The following is a 27,703-nucleotide window of genomic DNA, read 5'->3' as shown; positions in this document are numbered from 1 at the left end:
TGAAATGCCTATATGTATCCTTGGGGACCCAGCCTACCCCTTAATGCCATGGCTCATGAAGCCGTACACAGGCAGCCTGGACAGTGGTCAGGAGCTGTTCAACTACAGGATGAGCAAGTGCAGAATGGTGGTAGAATGTGCATTTGGACGTTTAAAGGCGCGCTGGCGCAGTTTACTGACTCGCTTAGACCTCAGCGAAACCAATATTCCCACTGTTATTACTGCTTGCTGTGTGCTCCACAATATCTGTGAGAGTAAGGGGGAGACGTTTATGGCGGGGTGGGAGGTTGAGGCAAATCGCCTAGCTGCTGGTTACGCGCAGCCAGACACCAGGGCGGTTAGAAGAGCTCAGGAGGGCGCGGTACGCATCAGAGAAGCTTTGAAAACCAGTTTCATGACTGGCCAGGATACAGTGTGAAAGTTCTGTTTGTTTCTCCTTGATGAAACCCCCCGCCCCTTGGTTCACTCTACTTCCCTGTAAGCTAACCACCCTCCCCTCCTCCCTTTAATCACCGCTTGCAGAGGCAATAAAGTCATTGCTGCTTCACAGTCATGCATTCGTTATTCATTCATCACACAAATAGGGAGATGACTACCAAGGTATCCCAGGAGGGGTGGTGGAGGAGGGAAGGAAAATGCCACACAGCACTTTAAGCACAGCACTTTAAAAGTTTACAACTTTAAAATTTATTGAATGACAGCCTTCTTTTTTTTGGGCAATCCTCTGTTGTGGAGTGGCTGGCTGGCTGGAGGCCCCCCCACCGCGTTCTTGGGCGTCTGGGTGTGGAGGCTATGGAACTTGGGGAGGAGGGCGGTTGGTTACAGAGGGGCAGCAGTGGCAGTCTGTGCTCCAGCTGCCTTTGCTGCAGCTCAACCATACACTGGAGCATTCTGGTTTGGTCCTGCAGCAGCCTCAGCATTGAATCCTGCCTCCTCTCATCACGCTGCCGCCACATTTGAGCTTCAGCCCTGTCTTCAGCCCGCCACTTACTCTCTTCAGCCCGCCACCTCTCCTCCCGGTCATTTTGTGCTTTCCTGCACTCTGACATTATTTGCCTCCACGCATTCGTCTGTGCTCTGTCAGTGTGGGAGGACAGCATGAGCTCGGAGAACATTTCATCGCGAGTGCGTTTTTTTTTCTTTCTAAGCTTCACTAGCCTCTGGGAAGGAGAAGATCCTGTGATCATTGAAACACATGCAGCTGGTGGAGAAAAAAAAAGGGACAGCGGTATTTAAAAAGACACATTTTATAAAACAGTCGCTACACTCTTTCAGGGTAAACCTTGCTGTTAACATTACATACATAGCACATGTGCTTTCGTTACAAGGTCGCATTTTGCCTCCTCCCACCGCGTGACTACCCCCTCAACCTTCCCCCCTCCCTGTGGCTAACAGCGGGGAACATTTCTGTTCAGCCACAGGCAAACAGCCCAGCAGGAATGGGCTATACTGAGTGTCCCTGAAGAAAAGCACCCTATTTCAACCAGGTGACCATGAATTATATCTCACTCTCCTGAGGATAACACAGAGAGAGAAAGAACGGATTTTGGTTGAATGCCAGCAAACATACACTGCAATGCTTTGTTCTACAGTGATTCCCGAGTATGTGTTACTGGCCTGGAGTGATAAAGTGTCCTACCATGAAGGACGAAATAAGGCTGCCCTCCCCAGAAACCTTTTGCAAAGGCTTTAGGACTACATCTAGGAGAATCGCAAATGCCAGGGCAAAGTAATCCTTTCACATGCTTGCTTTTAAATCATGTATAGCATTTTAAAAGGTACACTCACCAGAGGTCCCTTCTCCGCCTGCTGGGTCCAGGAGGCAGCCTTGGGTGGGTTCGGGGGGGTACTGGCTCCAGGTCTAGGGTGAGAAACAGTTCCTGGCTGTCGGGAAAACCGGTTTCTCCGCTTGCTTGCTGTGAGCTATCTACAACCTCCTCCTCATCTTCTTCGTCCCCAAAACCTGCTTCCGTATTGCCTCCATCTCCATTGAAGGAGTCAAACAACACGGCTGGGGTAGTGGTGGCTGAACCCCCTAAAATGGCATGCAGCTCATCATAGAAGCGGCATGTTTGGGGCTCTGACCCAGAGCGGCTGTTCGCCTCTCTGGTTTTCTGGTAGGCTTGCCTCAGCTCCTTCAGTTTCACGCGGCACTGCTTCGGGTCCCTGTTATGGCCTCTGTCCTTCATGCCCTGGGAGATTTTCACAAAGGTTTTGGAATTTCGAAAACTGGAACGAAGTTCTGATAGCACGGATTCCTCTCCCCAAACAGCGATCAGATCCCGTACCTCCCGTTCGGTCCATGCTGGAGCTCTTTTGCGATTCTGGGACTCCATCATGGTCACCTGTGCTGATGAGCTCTGCATGGTCACCTGCAGCTTGCCACGCTGGCCAAACAGGAAATGAGATTCAAAAGTTCGCGGTTCTTTTCCTGTCTACCTGGCCAGTGCATCTGAGTTGAGAGTGCTGTCCAGAGCGGTCAGAATGGAGCACTCTGGGATAGCTCCCGGAGGCCAATACCATCGAATTGTGTCCACAGTACCCCAAATTCGAGCTGGGAACGTCGATTTAAGCGCTAATCCACTTGTCAGGGGTGGAGTAAGGAAATCGATTTTAAGAGCCCTTTAAGTCGAAATAAAGGGCTTCACTGTGTGGACGGGTGCAGGTTTAAATCGATTTAACGTTGCTAAATTCGACCTAAAGTCCTAGTGTAGACCAGGGCTAACATACAAACGTGATAGGCATATTGGAAAAACTTAAAGGCAAGATAAAAAATTAGGGTGGTTAGTGTACGCTTAGCCTGCATATGTATCCCTTTTGGTTTACCCGAACAGAATTCTGATGAAGTACACCAGAGGGAGCCCTTATACAACTGTTATGGCCTGTAACTTTAACTATAATTTAACTTAATTTTGCCTTAGTGCAGGGGGATGGATTAGATGATCTCTTCCTGTCCCATTCAGTCCTACATTTTTATGATTCTACAGCAAATTGCAGTACTCAACTATTCTGTAGTCACATTATAATTAATACTAAACCACTATTATCAAAATAAGTGATCAGAGTACATTTAATGATGGAGGTATCCTTGGATCTTTTGTTTTATGTATTTGTTCAATTAATCACTAATTTGCAAAATTCAGTAACTCACAATGAGTTCCTTGATCCTGAGTATGAATTAGCAAGATTCTGCTATATGTGGTTTGAGATTTTACAGACCGTTTCTAGGAACAAGCATTGTATATATGAGTTAATCAGGGCAATAAATTAATAGGTTTGTGAACAGAATACCTGCAAAATCCCAGACATTTAATATCAAATCCTTCTTCACTTTGCCTTTCACTGGAACTGACCAGTCCTTTACATCTATGCCTATTGTAGGATTCTGTGTCCCCAAATCTGATCGCTTGCATTTCATTAGTTGTTGTAACAGTGTAGTTTTACCACTGCCAGTATTTCCCACAATCATGAGTTTCATTCTGTTATAAGGGACAGCCTTCTTTAGCCGCTGCTGAAGAAACCTGGCATGAAAAATAGTTGATAAGAAGTGTATAATAAAGACACATACCAAAAGAAGTCTCGAACTGACAAACCAAGATAACGCCAACCCCTTTTCAAATTATTTACGTAAACAATTCTTTAATATTACATGTAATCTTTTTGACAGTATGTGTGTTCATTTTGGATTTTTAAAAAATGTTTAAACACAGACTAAATATCTTGTGTGTTTTGAATAACTTCTGCAAAACTTTCTATGAGTGACATATTGTAACATATTACAGATGTACTAAGCAACCATTGAATACCTTTGTTTGTGTAAGAGTCATATGCTTTTCTGGAGGTATCATCAACTCATAAAGCGGTACTATTACATTTTCATATGGCTATGGACCACATTTTTCTTGAGGAACAAAGATTCACCAGAATCATAACTAAGTAAAAGATTAGGTGGGAAATCAGTTGATACCTTTAAAGGGGCATATTGTTACCACACTATCCACGGTGTATTCCATGAAGACATGAAAAACAGACAACAATAGGATAACAAACCTTATAATGTCTCTGGCTTTGCATCCAACATGTTTGAAATCTAAATTAAGATGAAGCCCATCCAAAGGAAGATCCCAGACTTTGGACAACTTTCCCATTTCATCTGGAAAGGAACTCAAGCCAGGATTATAACTTACATCCAGAGATGTCAAGTTTTCAAGGAAGCCAATCTGAGGAGGAATCTGGATAGAGAAAAGTTAATAAACATTTGAGCATTTACTAAAAGTGAGCATTTATTTGTCTATATATGAAGATGAATATCTTAAGCAAATATTTAATAAGACCAAACACAATGCCAATTCTTTTTTTCCAGTTATTATCATCATCTAAAGTACACATACCTAATATCTTGATCGGACAAGAAAGTAACTCTTAAAGAACTAATTTTATATCCCTTTTACAAAGAAGACGACAAACACTACTCTTACCATAGATTAAAGACAGAAAAAGTTTAAGGAAAGATAGTCATATTCTTTTCAAAGGCAATACACAGTTCTAATTACATGCTATTTTACTACTAGGGTCTTCAATCACAAAAAGTAGCGCAAGAAGGGCGGAATTTAATTTAGGGTTGATCTGAAAACCAAGTGATCATTTTAAAGACCATATATAAATATGAAAAGTGGTTTGATATTTTTAAGCTTAGGCACCGATGGGTGCTCGACCCCCCCCCTGCCCCTGGTCCCGCCCCGACTCCACCCCTGACCCACCCCCTCCCACCCCCATTCCAATCCCTTCCCCAAAGTCCCCACCCCCTACTCCACCCCCTTCCTGCCCCTATTCCGACTCCTTCCCAAATCCCTGCTGCCACCTCTTCCCCGCCTCCTCCCCTGAGCGCACCATGTTCCCGCTTCTCCCCCCTCCCTCTCAGAGCTTGCTACAGCTGTTTGGCAACAGCAAGTGCTGGGAGGTAGGTGGAGAAGTGGGGACACGGCACGCTCAGGGAGGAGGCAGAGGAGGAGGTGAGGTGAGGTGAGGCAGGGCGAGCAGAGAGCTTGGCTGCCAGTGAGTACAGAGCACGCACTAACTTTTCCCCGTGGGTGCTCCAGCCCCGGAGCACCCATAGAGTTGGTGTCTATGTTTTTAAGTATCTAAAAATTCATACTTTACCTCCTTTAACTTGTTATGGGACAGGTGTAGCTTTTCTAGCCTAGACCATGCATATGCTTTTTCATTCAAGTCCAAAATGTCTATCTGATTGTAGTTAAACAAGAGCTCCCTTAAGTTTAAGGATTTCCAGTGCATAGGTCCAGGCAGGTTTATGATTTTATTGTTGCTTAAGTCTACTGATCGCAAACTAAGAAAATAAAGGAGAAAATTAGCAGAGAAAATAAATAAAATGGAGACTAGCTATAAATATATTAATCTGTTATAAACAAACAAAGGGGGAAGATATTAGAATAAGAATTCCTGTTGGAAATTTAGATAGGAAGATAGAAATTTATTGACGACCCAAGGCCAACCTCAACAATGTTCAAGGAATTAAAGGTACAAAGCAACGGTAATTATCTGAGAAGATATTGCAAATAGGATGTGGATATATCAGGGGAAAAAAAGGAAAAGAAAATCAGAGAACTAGGATTGATTCAATAAAGCGTACTTTTAATGTATTTATTTACACATGAAATTATATATTCTGGAAATGAACACTCAATGTAATCAATATACTTATTTCAGTGACTGAACCAAAAGTGGCACTTTCAAATACATGCATGTGCAGTTACATCAATATGGGATAATATAATTATTTTTATTTATATAGTATGATAAGCTTGTATGGTAACGTCCAGATTAATAAAAGACCAAAATCTAAATTCTACTTTCAGTCACACCTGCGAAAATATGGAGTAACTCAAATTAAATCAATAATTATTCCAGGTTTTTACCCATATATCAGAGCAGAATTTAGCCAATGGTCCCAGGTTCAAGTGACTTCACAATAATGGCATCTTTACTAAAATAAACATGCTCAGAGCATTCATTTCAATATAATATCAGAAGAATGTTTATTTTAATGTGTTTTACGAGATTCAAATAAAAAGGCACTGTTTCCCCAAATGTTTTTGCATGTATATACTGGAAGACAACATGCTGAAGAAACACATGCATTGTGTGTATTTATTTCTATGTGCAATCTATTGAACAAATGCAGCTATGTTTATTTCAATGTGAGGTATGAACTATGCAAGAAATTCATAGTATTCTTTTCTGACTTTTCTGGGCTGGGAGAAACAAAGCTTGAGAGCTGCATCTCCTTCAATTAGTATATTAAGTTTTAGGGCTCTCAATTAATAGCAGTTAACTCCCATGATTAACTCAAAAAAATTAATCATGATTAATCACAGTTTTAAATCACAATGATAAACAATAGAATACTAATTGAAATTTATGGATTTTTTCTACATTTTCAAATATATTGATTTAAATTACAACACAATACAAAGTGTACACTGTTTACTTTATATTATTTTTATTACAAATATTTTCACTATAAAAACGGTAAACAAAAAAAATAGTATTTTTCAATTCACCTCATACAAGTACTGTAGTGCAATCTCTTTATCGTGAAAGTGCAACTTACAAATGTAGATTTTTTTTGTTATATAACTGCACTCAAAACAATGTAAAACTTTAGAGCCTAGAAGTCCACTCAGTCCTACTTCTTGTTCAGCCAATTGCTAAGACAAACAAGTTTGCTTACATTTATGGGAGATAATGCTACCTGCTTCTTATTTACCATGTCACCTGAAAGTGAGAACAGGTGTTCACATGGCACTTTTGTAGCTGGCATCACAAGATATTTATGTGCCAGATACTTCTATAGAAGTAGCTGGAGTCAATATGTAACCAGTAGTGGACACTGGAATGAGTAACAGGAGGGGGCCACAGAGATATTGGATACATAGAAGAGGGGGGTGGAGCTGCAGTGCTAGAACCAGGAGAAGTGATAGGAGGGAGCTGCCATGTGAGAGATGTATACAGGAGCAGTACTGGTGCCTAAGAAGTGACTTGAAAAAGTGGGTTGGAGAGTAGTGCTGAGGCTGGAAGGATAGAGAGAGGAAGTGGGCGAGTAAATCTCTCTGGAGCTTGGAAAGGTGGTGGAAAGGAATGGGAGTGCCAGTGGAAAGGAGCAAGTGCATGAGTGTGAGAGGTGTTGTTAGGCCATTTTAAAAATAGTTAACATATTAAAAACCAGCCTCATGGGTCTGTGTATTATTCACATCTGGACTGAGTATTCTTTACATCCCTAGTATTAATATGGTTGCAATTAAAAGATGGCCAAAATAATGCACTCGGCACAATGTGCTAAAATTTAACGTTGCTGTAACAAAACTTAATAGAGCTAGTTTTCACATGAATAATGCTTTGAAGGAACAGGATAATTTGTGACAAATGCAGCTCTAACCCAATTCAACTTAGGGGGCCATAAGCAGTGTTATTCTTTGAGAAAGAACTTATCGTAGATATTTGGGAAGAGAGCCACTGGACTCAGTTGCTTTGTGCAAAAGGATGAAGTTCCAAGACTTAATGAAAAGAGAAATTGCCAATATCTTTTCTACCTTCTTTGCACCTGAAAAAACAAATTGGTTCTAACTCTGGAGGCAAAAATGGGCAGCTTCAGCATTCCTAAAAACATCTTTTAGTTTAAAAAAAAGGAGAGGTTCATAGTTTGGAACCATCTAGGGGATTCAGGCTTCCTCCAGTTATTGAAGAAAAAGTGACCGACTCTGGCTTCAGTTAATGGTCACCATGTTTTCAATTTAGCCTTTTTAGGATGATCGTCTGAAAACGTTGAGTAGAAACATGCCGTATTTTCTGCTTAATAATGGCCATTCCACTAGGTTTTCCTTCACAGAAGGCACAACATTGGCATTAACAAGTGAAATAACTTACTGTGGAAGAAGAAGAATTGCTTCTGGAATACTGACAAAATGATTTTGAGATAATTTTAAACTTGTTATGCTAGATGGCAAGTTAGATATGGTATCTAAAATAGAAAAGAAACTGAATTATTTCCTTTAGGCATAATTTTTCAGCACTTTTTACCTTAGTTTATAAAGCTGTCATTTTCTAAAATTAGAGATAGATTGTGAGGCTAGTTTCCAAACACAGGTATCGGATTCTATTTTCTGGTGCTCAAATTGGCACGTAGAAGCATAAATAACCATTTTAATCACCCAAGTGTTAACTTGAGCTGCCAAAGACAGGATTTGGATTTTCTTTTTCAGGAACTCCCATCTGAAAACTGAACTCCCAATTTGAAGAGTTTAGAGGAGAATTAAACACCTATTTTCTCCAAATATTTCTACCTTTTTTTTTTTTTTTAAATTTTTATTAGACACTATGACATTTAATTTCATATGGTTATCCAACATTGAAATATTCTTATTTACATTTTGCTGTGTTACTAATACTATATATGTTTGTCATTCCACCAATGTAGTAAAATACCATATGTACATAAAAGATCGCTTAAAAAAAACTTAATTTATTCCAGACACAACAGCTACATTCTGAAAGACTGAGAAACTAGATTATAAGCATATGCAAAATAAAAAATTCTGTATGTTGGATAGACATGTACAAAATTCTAATAATAATTTAAGAACGTCTATAAATTCATTAGGACAGGTGGATTCATGTATTACATTTTCTCAAATTAGTTAATTTTTTGTATAAAACGTTTTAAGCCATTGAATTACACTCTATATTGCTTAGTCAAATGACAGGAGAAATCTATGCAGACACTCAAAGGTTCACTCATCTCATTTAAACCAGTATACATTTAAATAAATGGGAGTTATACTGGTGTAAAATTGGCATGAGAAAAGAATGAAGTTCAAGTTTAATATTAATCAACAGTTATCACACCACAGTACCTGAGATGCAACAGTTATTTCCTATGGCAAGCATAGGGAAATAGTATTGTATGTGTGATAATTGTTGTGGTAAACTGCGGCTAATGGATATAGTATGGTAACTGTTGATAAATGTTTAAGAGGCTAATACTGTATATTAGACCTTGCTGTTTTTCAAGCAGTCTTTACATTAACTGTTCTGCTTTGCCTTGTCCGTATCTAGACTACGGCATGTATCATCTAAACCTCTCTCACCCTTTTTTTAGCAACTCCTAGAATACTTACCAAGTAAATTCATCCTGGCACTAAATATCTCCAATTTTGTGCACTCCTTGAGAAAATTAACAGCCAGGGATGAAATATTGTTCTTACTAATGTTTAAAACTTTCAGTTTCTTCAAGCATATGGGTGAACATATACCTGAAATTTTGTTTCTAAGGTAAAGGAAAACAAAATTACAAGTGTTATACAAAACTACTTGCTAAAAAATGGAAAGTTAGAGTATGGACCTGATTTTGCAGTCTTTAATTATGCAAACAGAAACTGAAAATAGTTTTACCTGAGTAAGGACTGATGGATCAGGATTGAGATTTATCCACAATACCAATGCATATGACAATGTGAATACCTCACCGTATGTATTTATTCACTTTATAATTCAAATGTTAGCGTGTGCAATAAAGTGTCATTTTCTGATTATACATTAAAGTCCAATCGTCAAGCACATATGATTAAGTAAGGGTATGTCTACACCAGAATTAAAAACCCGCAGCTGGCCCATGCCAACTGACTCAGGCTCGCAAGGTTCAGGCCAAGTGACTGTTTAATTGCAATATGAACATTTGGGCTGCCATTTAACTTGAGCCCCGTGAGCCCAAGACAGCTGGAACGGGCCAGCCGCAGGTGTCTAACTGCAGTGCAGACATACTCTGAAACCTGCTCACATAGGGTAACAGCCGTGTTAGTCTGTATTCGCAAAAAGAAAAGGAGTACTTGTGGCACCTTAGAGACTAACCAATTTATTTGAGCATGAGCTTTCGTGAGCTACAGCTCACTTCATTGGATGCATACCGTGGAAACTGCAGCAGACTTTATATACACACAGAGAATATGAAACAATACCTCCTCCCACCCCACTGTCCTGCTGGTAATAGCTTATCTAAAGTGATCATCAGGTTGGGCCATTTCCAGCACAAATCCAGGTTTTCACCCCCCCCACCCCCCCACAAATTCACTCTCCTGCTGGTGATAGCCCATCCAAAGTGACAACTCTTTACACAATGTGCATGATAATCAAGTTGGGCCATTTCCTGCACAAATCCAGGTTCTCTCACCCCCTCACCCCCCTCCCAAAAACCACACACACAAACTCACTATCCTGCTGGTAATAGCTCATCCAAAGTGACCACTCTCCCTACAATGTGCACGATAATCAAGGTGGGCCATTTCTCACACACACACACACACACCCCCATACACACACAAACTCAGCAGGAGAGTGAGTTTGTGTGTGTGGTTTTTGGGAGGGGGGTGAGAGAACCTGGATTTGTGCAGGAAATGGCCCAACTTGATTATCATGCACATTGTGTAAAGAGTTGTCACTTTGGATGGGCTATCACCAGCAGGAGAGTGAATTTGTGTTGGGGGGGTGGAGGGTGAGAAAACCTGGATTTGTGCTGGAAATGGCCCAACCTGATGATCACTTTAGATAAGCTATTACCAGCAGGACAGTGGGGTGGGAGGAGGTATTGTTTCATATTCTCTGTGTGTATATAAAGTCTGCTGCAGTTTCCACGGTATGCATCCGATGAAGTGAGCTGTAGCTCATGAAAGCTCATGCTCAAATAAATTGGTTAGTCTCCAAGGTGCCACAAGTACTCCTTTTCTTTTTGCCTATGTGAGCAGTTCCACTGACTTAATATGTGTTTGCAGGATTGCAACCTAAAGAGCATCTATCAATTTAAAAGAAATCGGTAACCAATTTCTACAGGACATGGACAGACAAGGAGAATACAGATAGTTCTAAGATTAATGTATCATGTTACAATGGATGTATTCTAGAAGAAAGAACAAGGGAAACAGAGAGTTAAAGATTTTCAGTGTGAAATATAAACTAAGATGTTAGAGATATTTGGGAATTAGAGGAATAGCAAAAACCTCTCCACCATGGTGGTATTAGAAACATGAACTCATCTAATGAAACATAATAAAAATGAAGAAATGGAAGGGAAACCTGGATTCTGCATCTCCTTGCTTTTGTGAATTTAATTAAATTATAACATATTTTTGATCAGAAAATAATTTACATTCAGTGACACTGATTATTTCCTGCAATTTTTGTTAAACAGTAATCAGATAAACTGGCACTATTCTTACCCTTCTAGCATTAACTGTTCCAGGTTTTCTGCAACATCCACAAGAAATTTAGGAATGCATGACAGCTGATTGTATGATAGATTAAGCTGCTTTAGAGATGGGCATTTGCTATGTGGATCCAAAGCTAAGGAAGGGCCAATTTCATTCCGAGAGATATCAAGGTTTGCAATACAATTCATTTTCAGTAAATAAGTAGGAAAAGATGCAAACAGGTTACTGTGCAAATCCAAGTCAGTCAAACATTTCAAAGTCTGAAAGAAAAGGAGAATTTCTTTTTAAAAAGTGCAACACACAGATATGAATTTCTAATTTTTAAAATAAATTAATATTTAGGCAATTCAGATTTATTTTATTTATCCTATCAAGTAAAATGAGAGAAAATGGTAATTATTATAATGTATTATATAATATTATATCAATAAAATAAAGAGGATGTTCAGGCATGCTGTAATAAAACTAACTAGTACAATTACACAAAGCCTTTAGCACAGTGGTCTCCAATCTTTTTACATTCAAGATCACTTTTTGAATGTAAGGGCAACCCAGGATCTATCCTGCTGCTTCCCCAAAGCCCCGCCCCACTCACTCCATCCTCTCCTTTCTCCGTCACTCGCTCTCCCCCACCCTCACTCACTTTCACCGGGCTAGGGTAGACAGTAGGGGTTTGGGAGGGAGTGCGGGCTCTGGGCTGGGGTCGAGAGATTCGCACTGTGGGAGGGGGCTGAGCCTGGGGCAGGGGGGGTTGGAGTGCAGGAAGGGGTACAGGGTGCTGGCTCTGGGAGGGGGTCAGGGTTGGGGCAGAGAGTATTTGGGTGCAGGAGACGGTGGGGGTACTGGCTCTGGGAGGGGGTCAGGACTGAGGCTTGGGGTGCAGGAGGGGGTTGGGATTCAGGCTCCGGAAGGGGGCTCAGGACTGGGGCTTGGGGTGCAGCCTCTTGCCAGGTATCACTTACCTCCGGAAGCTCCTGGTTGGGGTAAAGTGTGGCTGCCGCTAAGGCAGACTCCCTGACTACCCAAACCCCACGCCACTTCTGGAAGGGGCCAACGCACCCCTGCTGGAGGTGGGGGGCGGGCAGCACGTGGCTCCACACATTGCCCCTCTGCAAGCACCGCCCCCGCAGCTCCCATTGGCCACAGCTCCCTGTTACCGGCCAATGGGAGCTGCAGAGGCAGTTCTTGCAGGCAGGAGCAGTGTGCAGAGGGAGATCCTTGCCCCCGCAGCTGCGCTGGCCACTTCCAGGAGTGGCGTGGGGCTGGGGTAGGCAGGGAGTCTGTCTTAGCGGCAGCCCTGCTACACCGTCAGAGATCGCGATCAACTGGGAGATCCTCTAGGATCAACCAGTTGATAGCAATCGACAGGTTGGTGACCACTGCTTTAGCATATAAGTAACATAAGCAGTTCTGATTTCCATTTACATAATTCAATCACAAACTATCTGTAACATATACTTCCCAGTTTGACCCTCTGCAGCAAGTATCCGACAGAAACTCCCTGAGCATGTCTGCACAACTACCACCACATTCAATTACTGCATGAAAATTGTACACATGCAAATTAGGGATGCGAATGTACACACATAGGCACAATGATGACAATCTGGTCTTTGATCTTAAAAGAACTGATAATTTTCTTGCATTATGTAAAATGACATAAAATTACTTCACACAGTTGTTCTGGAATGCTTGTGAGTGCATTTTGGTGCAGCTCCAATTTCTCAAGACGTTCCAAGTGACCAGTTAAGCAGCAGTTCTGACTGATGGCATCTATATTCTCCAGCTCATTTGATGAAAGATCTAATGACTTAATATATTCTTTCTCAGAGACCAAAGACGACAAACTGTCTGATCGTCTTAAATGTGATTGGAATTTTGAGATCCCTTCTATTAAAACAAAAACATAAGCATTCATCTTCACAGGTAAAACATACAACAATTTAATAAACACGATTTCATTTATCTCTGAATTACAATTCACAGAATTTCAGGTCTAACTCTGTACCCAATGAAGGCAATGGCTGTTTAGATATTGGCTGAAACGGGAGCCAATGAGGACTGTTAAGAAGCTACAATTCAAATTCCTATAGGGTTCTATAGGGAGTAGAGGGATACTGGTGTTCTGCAGAATACAAATGGCTTTAAAAATGCTTCTTAGGGCTGTCATGAATGTACATTATTATACATAATCTTACAGAAATTCTTTGTAAGAAGAGAAAAGTGCTTTACTGTATAAGCAACATTTGTACTGTTTTAATAAAGTTTAAAGTATTAGGAGTAATTTTTCTAAATATTATTTTTGGAAAAAACATCCCCCTAGTTTTCTTGAATATAACAGTACCAATGTTGCTTAGACAGTTTACTTCAACGGATTACAGATTACAGTTATCCACAAAAAATGTTAAAAACTGGAAAATCTTATGTATTTTTACATCTGACTTACTGTGAGATTCATCTGAAGACAATTTTCTTCTTTGCTTCACTAATGGTTCATTATCTGAACCAGGTCCCTGATAAATCCCAAAACAGAACAAAAAAACAACAGCTGTGAATATTTTTACATCTCTAAAAATGTAGGAATTCAACTAACTTTCTTTTTATAGCAATCTGCCAAGTCATCCACACAGTAACCCAAAAAGGTGAGAATTTTAAAATCTAACAAAAAGTAGCTTACTTACTATTTTTTAAGAATTACTGACTTGTAATACAAAACAAGAATAGATTTAAAGTATAATGAAATTTACAGGCTATTTTTCTTTGGCAACATAAAAATGACAATTACTTTTAAAAGTATTAAGATACCATATCTGAAGTTCTCGTTAGATCAGAATGGCTATTTGTACTGTTTGCCATAGGCAGTTCATAAACATTTGCTGAAATAAAATGCTATCTATGGCAGTACTCTATTTAGATGGGAGCTCAGTCATCACACAGTTATGGAATATTTTATAAGGTACTAAATGGTGTACCGGTGACCACCAGTCGTTTCTTGATACTTTATCATTAATAGTTTTCCATCAGGCAACACACATAATGGATTTATGGAGGTTTACAGTGATTAAATTACTTATCTTACCAGAGAATTGGAATGCCTTTGCAAAGTAGGAGAATATCTTTGTAAGGATGTATCTTTGTACAGATCAGCAACTGCAATGGAGTTGTATTTCTTTTTCATCAGAAATGAACCTTCACTCCCTAATACAAAGTGAGGACATAGGACTACAGAAAATTCAACCAAATAATACACATATCAACATAAACCGTAGTGCAGTATTTCCAGCACATTAATAATAGCATGAATTAGCCAGTCAATACCATGTGCAATATGTAGAGAACATACTCTAGTTTCGAATATATGTACTATACTAATTTAACAAGCTACAGATATGAACTTCAGTTTGCTAGGTCATTCCTTTTGCATTCATGCTAACAGGATTTTCAGAAATGTAGAGCTGTGATACTTAAATTGTCTTTAAAAATATATCCTCCTCTGCTTGGAAGCAGGAGAGCTCTGAGCCATACAGGCAAACATGCTGTGGAAGGGCATTTCAGACTTGTGGCTTCAGCATGTCTTAGAACAAATTGCTCCATCAGCCATTAGAGGCCACTCTAGTGGCTGCTGTTGAGTAATCTACAATTGCCTGCCCTTGTTCCTCCTGCAGTTCTACCCTCCTCTTCTGCTCTTTGCCTATGCTGTCCTATAGAGCAGAGTGGCAGCACTTGAAGCTGAGAGGGAAGGAAGGGAGGGAGGTGCCTTCTGAGTACCCCCTTCTCTTGAATGGGAAGGGGAGGAAGAGTGGAATCCCCTCAACTCACCACCACTGCATGAGAGGGTAAAAGAAAAAAAGGCATCTGGCCCCTTTTGGCCTTCGGACGAGAAGGTGAGAGATGGTGGTTTGGTGGATGGGATGAACTAAAAAAGGTCCAATGGCTTTCTCAGCCCTGACTGGCAAAGGAGGGAGACAGAGAGAATCCTAATTCCTTTAGATATTAAGAGAGAAGGATGGATGGGAAGCTCCTGGGTTTCTTCCCACCTTGGATGGAAATTAACTCACATCTTGTGCCACCATACAAAATGTTAATATAAATAATAATTAATGGTATTGTGAATATAAATTCTCCCTCCCATCATTGTTTAATGGGAAATGTCTGAGTGTTTTGATGGCTCCTGTGATTTGGTATATCTGGGCCCCATTTAGTCTTATTTCCTCCTATCTGCTGGACGTGTGAAGTGGAGGTAGGAGATCTTTGTGTGCCTCATATTCATTCTTTGTGGAGGAGGAGACAGGGCTCTAAAATCTTAAGACCACCATGTTAGAAGAATTCATGCTGTTCACACAATTTACAAATGAATACCAGTTTTGATATATGGGGCAAGAAACAGTATCTACTAGCATACAAACTTCTGGAAAACAATGCTACAGTAATGAAAAATGATGCTGAATAATGCAATAGAAAAAAACAAAATAGATAAAAATATCAACAAGTTGGACTTTTCTGATTCCACAAAGATGTTAAAATGCTAATTCTTGAGCAATGGTTTTAGGTTTCCAAGATTTCAAAAAATAACACAGGCATTAAAGCAAAAAATCTGATTGTACAAAGTAACAATGTCTAGCCAATTTTATTAATTAGTCACTGAATTCAATGCAAAAATTGTGTTTTAACTATTTACTATAATGAAATGTTATGTAATGTTATGACATTAACATTTACTATAATTACTGCTGGGAAAGATTGTATGTTGAAGATGCATCAATAGAATTTAATTTAAGTTTTCTGAAGATGTGATAAAGACTCTATTTTTTATAGAGAAGGTGAGTGAGGTATCTTTTATTGGACCAACTTCTATTGGTGAAAAAGACAAGCTTTGAGCTACACAGAGCTTTTATTCAGGTCTGGAAAAGGTACTTAGAGTGTCACAGCTAAATACAGGGTGGAACAAATTGTTTAGCATAAGTAGTGAACACATATTTGAAGAGACCATTTGAGGTGAAGTGGCAGTTAACACCTCTCCAGTCATAAGACAAAAAAGAGGGGTTAGTGGGTTACAGATTGCTGTAATAAACCATAAATCCAATGTCTTTATTAAGACCATGATTTTTAGTGTCTAGCAAAGAGTTTTAAAATTAAGCTCCTAGGCTCATCTTTTGAAGATGTTCTGCAGGTTTCTTTGAGGATGAGGCCGGATAGTCAATTCATATCTGACCTGTTTTATGAAAAGTGTTTGCTCCTAGGTGATATGATGTTTTGGTCCTTTATTATTTTTTCAGTGTGAGTTCATTTGAGCCAATGAAATGATAGAAAATAAATTATCAAGTGAATAACCTAAAACCTAAGAACTTTAGTTTCATGTTTTGAAGACATACATTTACCTGCCACTGTTTTCCACATATACCATAACAAATATCCTATAGTTATATACAAAGAGTTCTACCTTAAAACAAATAAATTGCGGTATACACTTTACTTACTTATTACTTTATGGTCCAATAGTTGCTAAAATACTTTAAATTGAATTTTCATCCCAAATTCTAGACCAGCATTGTTAAGAGGAAACAAAATTGCTAGAGTATATGTACCTTCACTATCGATATCATCACTCAAGAGAAAAACATTGTCTACTAATAGCTCAGGCATGAATATCCAATCATCACTTTTATCTAGTGCATCTTCAGAGAAAGTTACATTACAACTGGATCTTGATCGGTCTTCTGAAAAACTCTTCATTTGGTATCCGAGCACCATTCTTGCCAATGCAGAACCTGCATCTAAGACACGTAAGAAACCAATAAAGTGGCATGTTCTTCAGTAAATTCATGAGGATTAAAATTACTATAAAGACTTGATTTTTTTATTTTTAAAGTTTAGGTTTCAGAACCAAGAGGGCTATGCTGATTTACACAACCTACGTAACAGGCTCTCTAACACTGTATTTCAATTTTAAAACTCTTTCTGAAGGTTTGTAAAACGTCATTAGGAGGGTTTATCACATTTTAATATAACAAATTCTACATATACTTACTTGTTTGTTTTTTTATAGGAGTAAGTTTATTTGGGAACAAAGGGCTAAGCCAGGAAGGTTCAATTCTTCCAATACAAAATCCTCCAAGACATATACTGCTGTTGGCCACATCCAGGCTAAGCTTCCTTAAGAGCAAGCTAATGATTTGGCTATCTCCTTTCTTTATGCTGACTGTTAAAGCACTCCGAACATCCTGCTCTCGAGCACCACTAGTTAATAGTAGTTCCACCAGCTTAGGATTGCTTCCTTTCTCACAAACCTATTACAGAAGAAATGAATAAAATGTGTGTAAAACAGCAGCTTAGATTTTAACAAGAGTTGTTTCAACTATTGTTTCTCCATATTCTCAGTGTGGTGTCCTGCGATGAACTGTAACACAGAATTTCCTAAACATCAAGGCTGATATTTTCAAAACTGCCTAAGTGAAGCTGATCAAGGCCCCTATGATGCTTTAACCTAATTGTGTAATGAATACCTTCAAAACATGTGGCAAATGCCATATATTTTGGCATGAGTACACATAAGTGGTGGGTTATACCAATGAAAATTATGGATATTTATGATTTGCTTGCTGCAATTTGAAGTCAACTGTGTGACGCTTCTTGGGATACCCAGGATTGAGAGTCACCTTTTTACCTTTGTGCCTCCTGGGAGAGGGAGACTTGCTTGTGCTTAGCTGAATGTCAGCTCCCTGACACTTCTGATCAGTTAGCCCAACAACTTATCTCCTCTGGGCTATGCCAGCCCTTACTTTGCCTTGTAGGTTAACACTAGATGTACCTCAGTCACCAAACCCCTTTGAAACTTTTCCCTGCAGGATGCTCAGAACACTGTAGGATTGGGTCTAAAGATAGTTAATCTTGCTCATGCAGGCACACACACAAATTAAAATCATCCCAAAAAGTGACATCTTTCAAACCAATATAACGATCTACATTTCCAAGAACCTACCTGATAGATTAAAGAGCTCCTCTTTGTGTTCTTATTAACATCAGCTCCTAGTAAAAGTAAACATTCAGCCATAATGCTATTGTATTCAGCACATGCTTTCTCCAGCATCATGTTTTTTAAATCATCATTGTTGGCTATTTTAGCAAAGCATTTACAGCACAAGCTTTGAAACTGAATGGGAAGAGAAATAATTGAAATGAAGGTAGCAAACTTCAGAACATTTCAGAACATTTGGATGTGGAGTGATTGAAAGAGAGAAGATACCTGCCGGTCTCTTTGTTCAGTGAAACACATGGACATCTGATAAAAAATGACTGTGTCAAATGATTCATATATCAGCAGCTTTGCAAAACAAGGTGACAAGTCAAGGATTGTCAAGATCATGTGAAATCCCTACAAATAACAAAATGATGTTATCAACAACAAATGTATATTTAAAAAAATATCAAATTTTAAAATGATGGAAGTCAGATACCATGTGTTACAGAATTAACAAAAAGAAATTTATTAGTAAAATAGCTATACTCTTTTGGGATCTTTTGTTTTGGTTTTTTAGACATGTAATCATATTGGACTGCAAGGTGGATCAGAACATAACAGAAGGTCTGAGCATCGAACCACTTTTAGTCTTAAGAATATTTCTACACCATAGTCAGGAGTTCTGATTAAGCCATTAAGGCATGCACAGGCATACCTGGTACAGCACCGATCAAACTAGCTTTCTAAAAATAGCAATGAAACTGTGGTGGTGCGGGTGACTGCACAGGCTAGCTGCCCAAGCATGTACCCCAGGTCCTGGACAGGCTTGCACTTAGTTAGCTAACCCATGCTGCTGCCTGTGCTTCACTGCCATTTTTAGTGAGCTAGCTAGATCAAAGATAGCTTTGGCATGCCCACAGGTGCTGCAATCACACTTCCCTACTGCAGTGTACATATACCCTCAGTTGCAGTTTAGTCTCGGTTAGTTTGACCCACTTATGTAGGTTAGTGGCAGCTATTGGTTGATGTATTGAAAAACTAGCAGTGGGCCTGGTCCATTATCAGGTCCACTGTTATAAACTGAAATTACCTAACTTTATGTAAAAATAAAATATTGTCAACATTTTAGGCCCAGCATTTAATTTCACTCAAACACTACTTTTGCTGAAAACCTTAATTTCCAGATTACCCCTAGATGTATACATATTCTCCCTCCAAACTATCATTCATAGATATAAGAGAGAAAATAAAACAGAACATAATTTGAATTAATTCTTAGCATGAATAAAGTTGTACATGTCTTCATAAGTTGAGATAGTGCCTAGCTGTAGCACAAATACACAGGAGAGAAAAAAAGGAAGACCTTTCCCCTCCCCTCCCTTTTGCATTCTCAGTGTAAGGGACAGACATGACGACGGCTCCTGTGCTCAGAAACTGCAAGACTGCTTCTTACTAATGCCCAGAGGACACAAGTTACCCCATATGGGGTGGGTGAAGGTGCCCCCTATCAGATATTGAAGTGTTCACACCACACAGCCCGCATGCCTGCTCCATAATGTTCAATTTGAAACACCAGTTTGCTAAAATACTTACAGTAAATCTAGAAATTAAAGAGAAAAACTCAACAACTCTAAATGTAAAATGTGAGGCTATTAACTAGAAATGAGTAAACAGTGATATATAAGAACCTTTGTTCATAACTCATTGTGACTAAATACTATTTGAGTAATTTCCTCCCCCAAAACATTATTTTTTCATTTTTCTCCATTTCTGTACTGGGCACCAAGTTAAACCTGAAAGGGAAAAGCCCAAAATCTCTGAAAGTAGGCCATGCATATGATATTTCTAGCTTGAGCTGAAATAGAAGTAGTGGGACTCTCAGAAGAAAGTGACCTCACATGATGGCTTCATTCCACTGGAAAAATAAAGCTGATGACAAGCAGGGAAAACCTCACCATCTACAGGAGCCAGGCAAAAGCTACTGAACTCATTGTCTGACAAGATAAGAACGAGTACGACCCTCACCACATTCAAAACTTTATGCAAAACCCATCTGTTCAATAAACTTTCCCTCAAACTTTCCCACAATAACCTTCTCAAGTACAACAGCATCCATACACACAGATGTTTTTTAAAAAAATCTCATCAATAACTTTGAGCTTGTTGCTGATGACAGGGCTGAAAGACACACATTTTGCATTTATTTTTCATAAAAGGTGCTCAGATACAACGATGATGGGTACATTATAAAATGATGATCAGGGGATTTCTGTTCCAGTTTTGCAGACCATATACGTTCAGATAAGCATCCATACTTAAGGGTGCATATTTTGAACTGAATTCATGCCTTCTGAGACAGCCATTACTATGGGAACCTCAACAGTTCGATTTAATTTTAAATGTTTACTTTCTCAGCTTTATAGTAATTCTATCATTATTTGTATTACTGTAGTAACTAAGAACCTTAGTCAAAGACCATGTTCCCATTGTGCTAGGCACTGTACAAACACAAAAAATCAGAAACATATTTCAAATTTATATATCAAATAATGTTTTTAAAAATAAACATGTTCCCATTTTCTTTCATTCATTCTCATCTTTACACTCAAATAAATCACATACGTGTATCTGTATTTCAACGACCTCCTTAAATCGTCGTAAAGTAGAAACCAGAACTGTTGCCAGCACATGCATAGATGCGATACATAAACTCTTTCTTGTAATCAAAGATCCTAGAAGACTCAAACCTAAGCACTGTATTTCTAGAAAAAAACATTATAAATATTAATTACTGGTTCAGAATTAAAGAGACAAATTTAGTATGTTATATTTATAATATGATGTAAAGATAAACGTGAATCTTGTAATAGCCTATGTAAGTCACAAGACATCTTCCTATGTACCTTGATCATCTGGATACATCTGTAGTGTGTGAAGTATAGTGTCTGTGGCTCCTTGCTGGGATAACATTTGTAGTGCACCAGAACACTCCACTACAGAAGAAAGTATTTTTAATCCACATTTCTGAATGCCAGGATTTCCAATAAACTAAAAGAGAAATCAATACAAAATAAGGTCAGATTTTTTTCTCAATGTGATAAGGAAAGTTGCTTGTCAGTTTTTTTCTCAAAAGGTAAAATTGTAGCTGTTATGAGAGTAATCATTGCAATTAAATTTGCATAAACCTTTCCATTATACCTTCTGTTTCATCTTTTCATAACTTTCCATAATATTCACCTTTCAGGCTGAAATCTTGTAAAGGTGAATATTTTTTGAAAGTTAGAGCAAAAACTATTCAGTCATTTTGAGTATAATGAGATCAAAAAAATGCACTTTCCCCATTGCCAAAAACACAGAACAAAAACAAGCCTCTGAAACAGAAGACAAATGGCTCAAAAACATATGATGCTTTTGAAAGCATTTTCTTAATAATCCAAAGGTCAGCGTCATCTGGGTTATCTGACATGAAGGAAGATATGCCTGCGGGCTAAGCCTAACAGGCACACAAGACTTCAAAAATATCTAATCTTTTTTTCAGTTATGCAATAAATGTTAGGGAAGAATGGCCACAAATAACTTGTTTCCCTTCATTTACATTTGTAACCTGAAGACAAAGTACCAGCTAGTTGCCCTGCTGCCGGGCTTTACAATATATAGGTCATGATCCCCTGGGGAGTTACAAACAGATCTCAAGAGGGTTATGACCATTTTTCCTCTTTATCCCTTTCTTATCCTTTCATTACTGTGAACCAAGCACAAACTGATGCAAGGATGCCTTCCTGAATCTGTAATAGTTCCAAGATAGTGTTTCTTAACCAGTGGGTTGTGACCCCCACATAAGGATCACAAAAGGCATTAAGGGGTGTGACGTTCCCCTCTGGTGTTGTCTGGAATGGTGATCTGCTAGGCCACTCCAATCCTTGACTCTGGGAGCCAGCCTTACCCTGCTCTTCTGTGAGAGCCCCCACTCCTGGGCTGTTCACACACAGCCTCTGACATGTAAGCTGCTCCCAGCTACTTGCAAGCGAATGACCCTAGTCAATATCTCTGGTTCCAGACATGACCCTGGGAACCTCCATCTTGCAGTGTCCAGTTATGTCTGCTGGATGCTGCAAGCTTATATAAATTTGTCAATTTTACAAAGAGATTGATATGTACCAGGCTTGTTCTCCCAAGGGGAGTCTTTGACACACTGCAAACCAAACACACTGTTTCAGGTAGAATATACAAACAGATTTATTAGCTATAAAGGTAGATTTACGTGATTATAAGTCAAAGCATAACAAGTCAGATTTGGTCAAATGAAATAAAAGCAAAACGCATTCTAAGCTGATCTTAACACTTTCAGGGTCCTTACAAACTTAGATGCTTCTCACCACAGGCTGGCTCTTCAGCCAGGCTCTCCCTTTGATCAGTGGCTCAGTCGCTTGTTGGTGGTGGTGGTGTCTGTAGATGTAGGTGGAAGAGAGAGAGCATGGCAAAACGTCTCTCCCTTTTATCACGTCCTTTCTTTCCTCTTGGTTTTGCCCCTCCCGCCTCTTCAGAGTCAGGTGAGCATTACCTCATTGCAATCCCAAACTGCCCAAAGGAAGGGGGTGACTCCCTTGAGGGTCTAACAGATTCTTTTGTTGCTGCCTAAGACAGTGTCCATTGTTCCTGTGAGGCTGGGCTGGGTTTTGTCCCATCCATGCCCTGACGAGGTGTGAACAGCCTCTCTGTTCTTGGAGAGTTTTTGCATGGGCTTGCTTTAAGCCATGAGGATACATTTTCAGCCTCATAACTATATACATGAAATTATAACCTATACCTTACTATAACATTACTGTAACAATTACTATAACAACCATGTTCAGTGCATTATGAGCCTTCCAAAGACACCCAACATGACAAACTTTGCATTGGACACCACACAATCATTTCATAAAGATGAACATAGGGGTGTAGGGTGTTTCCCCGAGGTACAGAGCGTCACAAAGGGGGAATCACAAGGTATTAGAAATTTTATCAGTTTAAAGCAAGGAAAATCTCACTTCCTACTTCCTGCACACCTTTACCCTTCAAGGTCAAGTATTCTCATTCAACCCCTTGAAACACAGACAACTAAATAAATTACATAGTTTTATCATTTCTAATATTGATACATTGTTTACTGTGACTACTTTTATAACAAAAGTAAGGGGGTTATAAAAATTTTGACTTCACTAAGGAGTCGCTAACTCAAAAATGTTGAGAGAAATGGCTCTCAGAGATGTGTGAACTGCCTCATTCATCTCAATCATGGCCACATGGATTCAATGGGCCCTGGGATTTGGCATCTTTCCAACGTACCATAGAATTCAGCATTTTTGCCATAGAACTGCTATTTTGCTGCAGCCAGTGGCCCAACATTTTGTTTTCTGTCTCCTTATCCTGCTGGGACCTGCTTGCAGGTGCCTCTTGCTCTCCAGGTTTCTTCTCAATAGGTTGCAACTATCCTGCTCTTCCCAATGGCTACAGGGTCAAGCAGTCCCAGGCAGTTTTGTTTGGTATGGAATAGCTTGAGAAACACTGCTCTGTTGGAATCCAAGAAATTTGTATTGGTAGTTACAGGTTTTAGGTGAATCACGTTAAGTGAACAGTTGCAGGTTTTTCTGTGCAAATGACATTAAATTCTAGCTTATGCAGGACATTCATTATTTGTGTATAAAGCAGTCTTTCACATATAAAATATCATAAACAACTGCAAATGAATTGACTGTCTAAGAAATATTAAGTCTTCTAATAAATATCCACTAGAATTATTACATCAAAGATGAACTTCTCTGGCATATTCCAGAATAAATTAGAGTAAAAAAAAAAATAATGTAGATGAACACGTGTATGAAGGGTCACGTAAGGTAAAGTTTATCAAATCAACCGGAAAATGATTTCATTGCATTCGAAGTTATAAATAAGTCATTAACTGCAACTATAAAATACCAAGCAAATTTATTAGGAGAAAGATTTTAACCATACCCTGTTCAAAGCATCAAGCACTAGTGTGTGAGTCCCCTCCAACAAACACTGGTTTTTAATTACTTTTAAGGTAAGCATCAAGTCAGCATCTCCCACTGCTCCTGAAGAACTATTTTGCCGTTCTTTTGTGGCATCTGTAACACACAGAGAAACTTCTTCAGGGAAACAAATTTCACATTTTCTTTTGAAATCAGTAGTGCAATGAAACTGTTGCAAAGTTATTTACAAATAACTCATGAGACCTGTGGGATGGGGTGTACTCCCCACACGGCCCTGAGAAGGTAAATTAGGCCCAATTATCCTACAGTCTGCACCTGGAGGAGGAGCCATGGAGCACAGGTTGATAAAATGAGGGTCAGCTGGACGGGAACAGGTGGTGCCTGTATAAAACTCAGAAGCTAAGGAGCAGAAGAGAGCTGTTAGGAAGTAGTCTGCAGTCACCCCTTGGGAGAAGGGAAGTGTATTTGGGACTAGAGACAAGAAGCCTACAGTTACTCCCTGGGAGGGTGGAGCATAGCTTGGCAAGCCCAGAGACGGGGAAGAGCAGAGCGGTAGGCAAGGCTCATGGAGAAGAGCAAAGAGGTGTGGGGTAGGTCCAACTTTAGCTGCTGATGAGAGGACCTCTGAGATAGGACCCAGAGTAAGGGTGGGCCTGTGTCCCCCGACCAGCTACTGAAGTGGCACCAGTGGGGCAGTGAGCAGGAAGACTGCCTAAGCCCATTTGTCAAGAAGGACTTTGATACCCCAGAAGAGGGGGTACATGTCTGGTGACCTAGCCAGAGGGCTGAGTCATGAAGAGGAGGCTGAGGTTCTTGGAGTGAGAGGGGCCTGCAGGCCAAGGGGATGATGGGAGGAGATGCACCGTCCTCCGGCAGTGTAACAGCTAGCCAGAGCTAATCTCCAGGATGGCCAGGAAGAGGTGCCACCAGTGGTGAGTGCACCCCATGACAGCCTAATTCTAGCTTCCCACTGTTTTCACACTCCTGTAACGTCACAGACCAGAGTTACCAAGAGCCTGTGGTGTTAAAACTCAGTTTCTTCATGTTGCTGTTTGTTATGAAACAAATACTCACTCCAATGAATTTTGGTTGCAGCAAATTGGGGGGATTTTGCATGTGAACTTGTATAATACGTTAATCATTCATAAACTGAATCCCAATTAACCTCAAACCTAGTAAAATAAGATGGGATTCAGACAGATCGCATACTTTTCTATGAGTGGGGATGAAGTCTAATCATACAGAGAACCATGTAGGGCACCAGTCAACAGCAGATTCAAGAGAAATGAAAAATTCAGCTTTTGTTTGAACTTTCAGTTCAAAATCTAGCAAGAAATTAACTACTTAATGGAGCTCTCTGTTTCTTAGTGTCCATACTACTTATTTAAATGCCTTTAGGATTTTTCTTGGAAGGAAAACACTTAAAAGGAATTTTCGACTACGAGACCTTTCCATTGGCAGCAGATTAGAAACCAAATTATATTCACAGAGAACATCAATGGAAATTGTGCACACATAAAAGAGCAGAACATGGTCCTTAATTTAACATTTTTGTCGTAATCAGCACTCAGGGCAAAGTGGCACTACAGAAAGTAACTAGAAAGCATTTAAAAGACTCTTTAGGATTCAAGAATGTACTTATTATTTTTTCGATAAAATACTTTAACTTTCTTCACGTATTAACCTTCAAACGCCAACGCAGACAACATTCAAAGGGAAAAAAACTTGTCTCTTTTTTAGCTTCATTATGATGGACAACGGCTCAAAAGATTTTAGCAAAAAAGGAGAATTTCTCCTGTTGTTGAATATAAAGTCTTAAATCTCCTGTTTTTGCTCAAGGACTCATTGAATGAATGGAAAAATACAATTATATTACAAGGGACAAGAAACTGAAATCTGAGCTTGTAAGAGTAACCTGCATTTTAATCAAACTGTTTAAAACTGGGGGTTTTTTTGGTCAATATTCATTTAACTAAAACTCCTGACAAACACTTGCAAGAAATGCTGGCTTCAAAAAGATTCAGTTCCCCATCTCTTCAGTTAAGACTGAGAAAGCTCCCACTCCAGATCTTATGGGACTATCAGCAAAAACAAAGAGGACAAGACTTAATATTCTTGATTTAAAAAAAATGCTCAGGTAACAAAACAAATCTTTTCTAACCTTGTCCAAGCCTTCTGTTTCTACACAAGAAAGAACAAAAGGAACACACGTTTTTTCCCCTCTGCAGATTGCCTCTAAAGTGTTTCTTTGGAAAGGATTTCCTAAATCATCTAGTTTGGCCTCACAACTATTTGCTGTAGACAAGAGCTAATATGTTTCTAATCTTGAAGTCACTGCCCCCACTGCTTGGTGTATGAAAGAGAACATTAACTGGATAGGACACTGAAATGAAGCAATACCTCCTGCTAGTATATCCAATTTGAAAGAATGTTTGTTATTTTTTGTCCATCACTAATGGAACATCCAATAAATTAAGCTATAAAGTCATGACAAAGGATCCATATTCCTTAAGTCTATAAGTGGTATCAAGGGAAGCAGTAATGGATCAAATTCATCACTGGTATAAGTCCATCATTGGAGAAGTCAGAGTTTCAGCAGTGATTAATTTGGCCCAATATGTTCAATGTTTGCCAAGCTTTTTCTTCCACCTTTAGCTATGTTTCTACCCTTTTCAAACATAAGTTCTCTTTTAATTATAGAGCTTTAAGTAAAAATTACTCATATGAAATTCTACTACAGGATGGATGATTAACTATTTTAAGAAAGATCAGAAAACAGCCTTATTTATATTTTCCCATTTGATGTATAATGCCAGCTATTTTTCTTGGATGACTTACCAGGGATCATAAAAGGTAAAATGACTCGAAGGGCCTCCAGCTGTACAGATGGCACCTTTCCATGTTTCCTCATGGCCTTTATGACTTCTGATGCAACTATCATCACTATGTCCAGATGGGGGAAACTAAGAGCAAATATGCATTTACAGAACAAACAAACATACAATTTAGAAATGCATTAGTTTTAGTTTGGTAAACAGCAGTATGTGAGTCTGCACACTAATCTTCTCAGTTTTAACTAGCAAACAAATTCAGCTATTGTAGTTTTCTTATACAGTATTTTCAGGCTTTTAATCTCTATTATAATACTAAATGTAATTATTTCAATCCTGGAACATTCAGAAGTTTTCTATGCTGTGCAGACTAATAACAGAGCATGTTACTGAGAAGTGTACCTTTCATAAGTACCACTTTAAAACTCTGCTCTAGATGCAAGAAAGGACGTGACCTCACTCCCTCCGTCTGCTCCATAATTTCCATAAACTGTTCATCAAGTGACAGACGCTTGTTTCTGTTCATTTCTGCAATCTGTGATGTCAGCTTTTGATCTATCAAAACTGTATTTATTATCAAAACAAACCCTAGCTCAATTTATTGGCATTCCAAAATGGGTAGCAACAAAGCCTCTAATTAGCTTT

At 39.2% G+C, this 27,703-nt stretch overlaps 2 protein-coding genes across 2 annotated transcripts in view; both read right to left on the bottom strand.

Annotated features, from left to right (window-relative positions):
* The window catches only part of LRRK2 (leucine rich repeat kinase 2), a 120,017-nt gene that overhangs the window by 46,875 nt on the left and 45,439 nt on the right, over positions 1–27,703 (bottom strand). The window contains exons 13-29 of the mRNA XM_084616554.1: positions 27,066–27,190; positions 24,229–24,362; positions 21,138–21,282; positions 20,857–20,996; positions 18,520–18,648; positions 18,256–18,426; positions 17,305–17,563; positions 16,862–17,050; positions 14,356–14,474; positions 13,723–13,789; positions 12,946–13,166; positions 11,286–11,536; positions 9,195–9,343; positions 7,945–8,038; positions 5,161–5,347; positions 4,051–4,232; positions 3,292–3,521 (exon numbers count right to left, since the gene is read on the bottom strand). Coding sequence (XP_084472680.1) covers positions 3,292–3,521; positions 4,051–4,232; positions 5,161–5,347; positions 7,945–8,038; positions 9,195–9,343; positions 11,286–11,536; positions 12,946–13,166; positions 13,723–13,789; positions 14,356–14,474; positions 16,862–17,050; positions 17,305–17,563; positions 18,256–18,426; positions 18,520–18,648; positions 20,857–20,996; positions 21,138–21,282; positions 24,229–24,362; positions 27,066–27,190 — 2,792 coding nt within the window. The remainder of the gene's footprint in view (positions 1–3,291; positions 3,522–4,050; positions 4,233–5,160; positions 5,348–7,944; positions 8,039–9,194; positions 9,344–11,285; positions 11,537–12,945; positions 13,167–13,722; positions 13,790–14,355; positions 14,475–16,861; positions 17,051–17,304; positions 17,564–18,255; positions 18,427–18,519; positions 18,649–20,856; positions 20,997–21,137; positions 21,283–24,228; positions 24,363–27,065; positions 27,191–27,703) is intronic.
* On the bottom strand, positions 707–2,406 carry LOC311514798 (myb/SANT-like DNA-binding domain-containing protein 7). The gene is made up of 2 exons (XM_084617485.1): positions 1,789–2,406; positions 707–1,201 (listed from the first exon to the last, which is right to left on the bottom strand). Exons 1-2 carry the CDS (start codon positions 2,364–2,366, stop codon positions 1,144–1,146), a joined length of 636 nt encoding a protein of 211 aa, XP_084473611.1. The 5' UTR covers positions 2,367–2,406; the 3' UTR covers positions 707–1,143.

This window comes from Lepidochelys olivacea, assembly GCF_965140295.1.
Source record: "Lepidochelys olivacea isolate rLepOli2 genome assembly, chromosome: 1".
Classification (NCBI taxonomy): Eukaryota; Metazoa; Chordata; order Testudines; family Cheloniidae; genus Lepidochelys; species Lepidochelys olivacea.
Note: the sequence above shows the minus strand (reverse complement) of the source record. Positions and strands in the feature narration are given on the sequence as shown.

Bases quoted from the DNA above. Each gene is read 5' to 3' on its own strand.
- LOC311514798 (XM_084617485.1), bottom strand. From the start codon at position 2,366: ATGCAGAGCTCATCAGCACAGGTGACCATGATGGAGTCCCAGAATCGC. The intron at 1,202-1,788 runs GTGAGTGTACCT...TTTCTCCACCAG, and splicing joins AGGCGGAGAAGGGACCTCTG to CTGCATGTGTTTCAATGATC.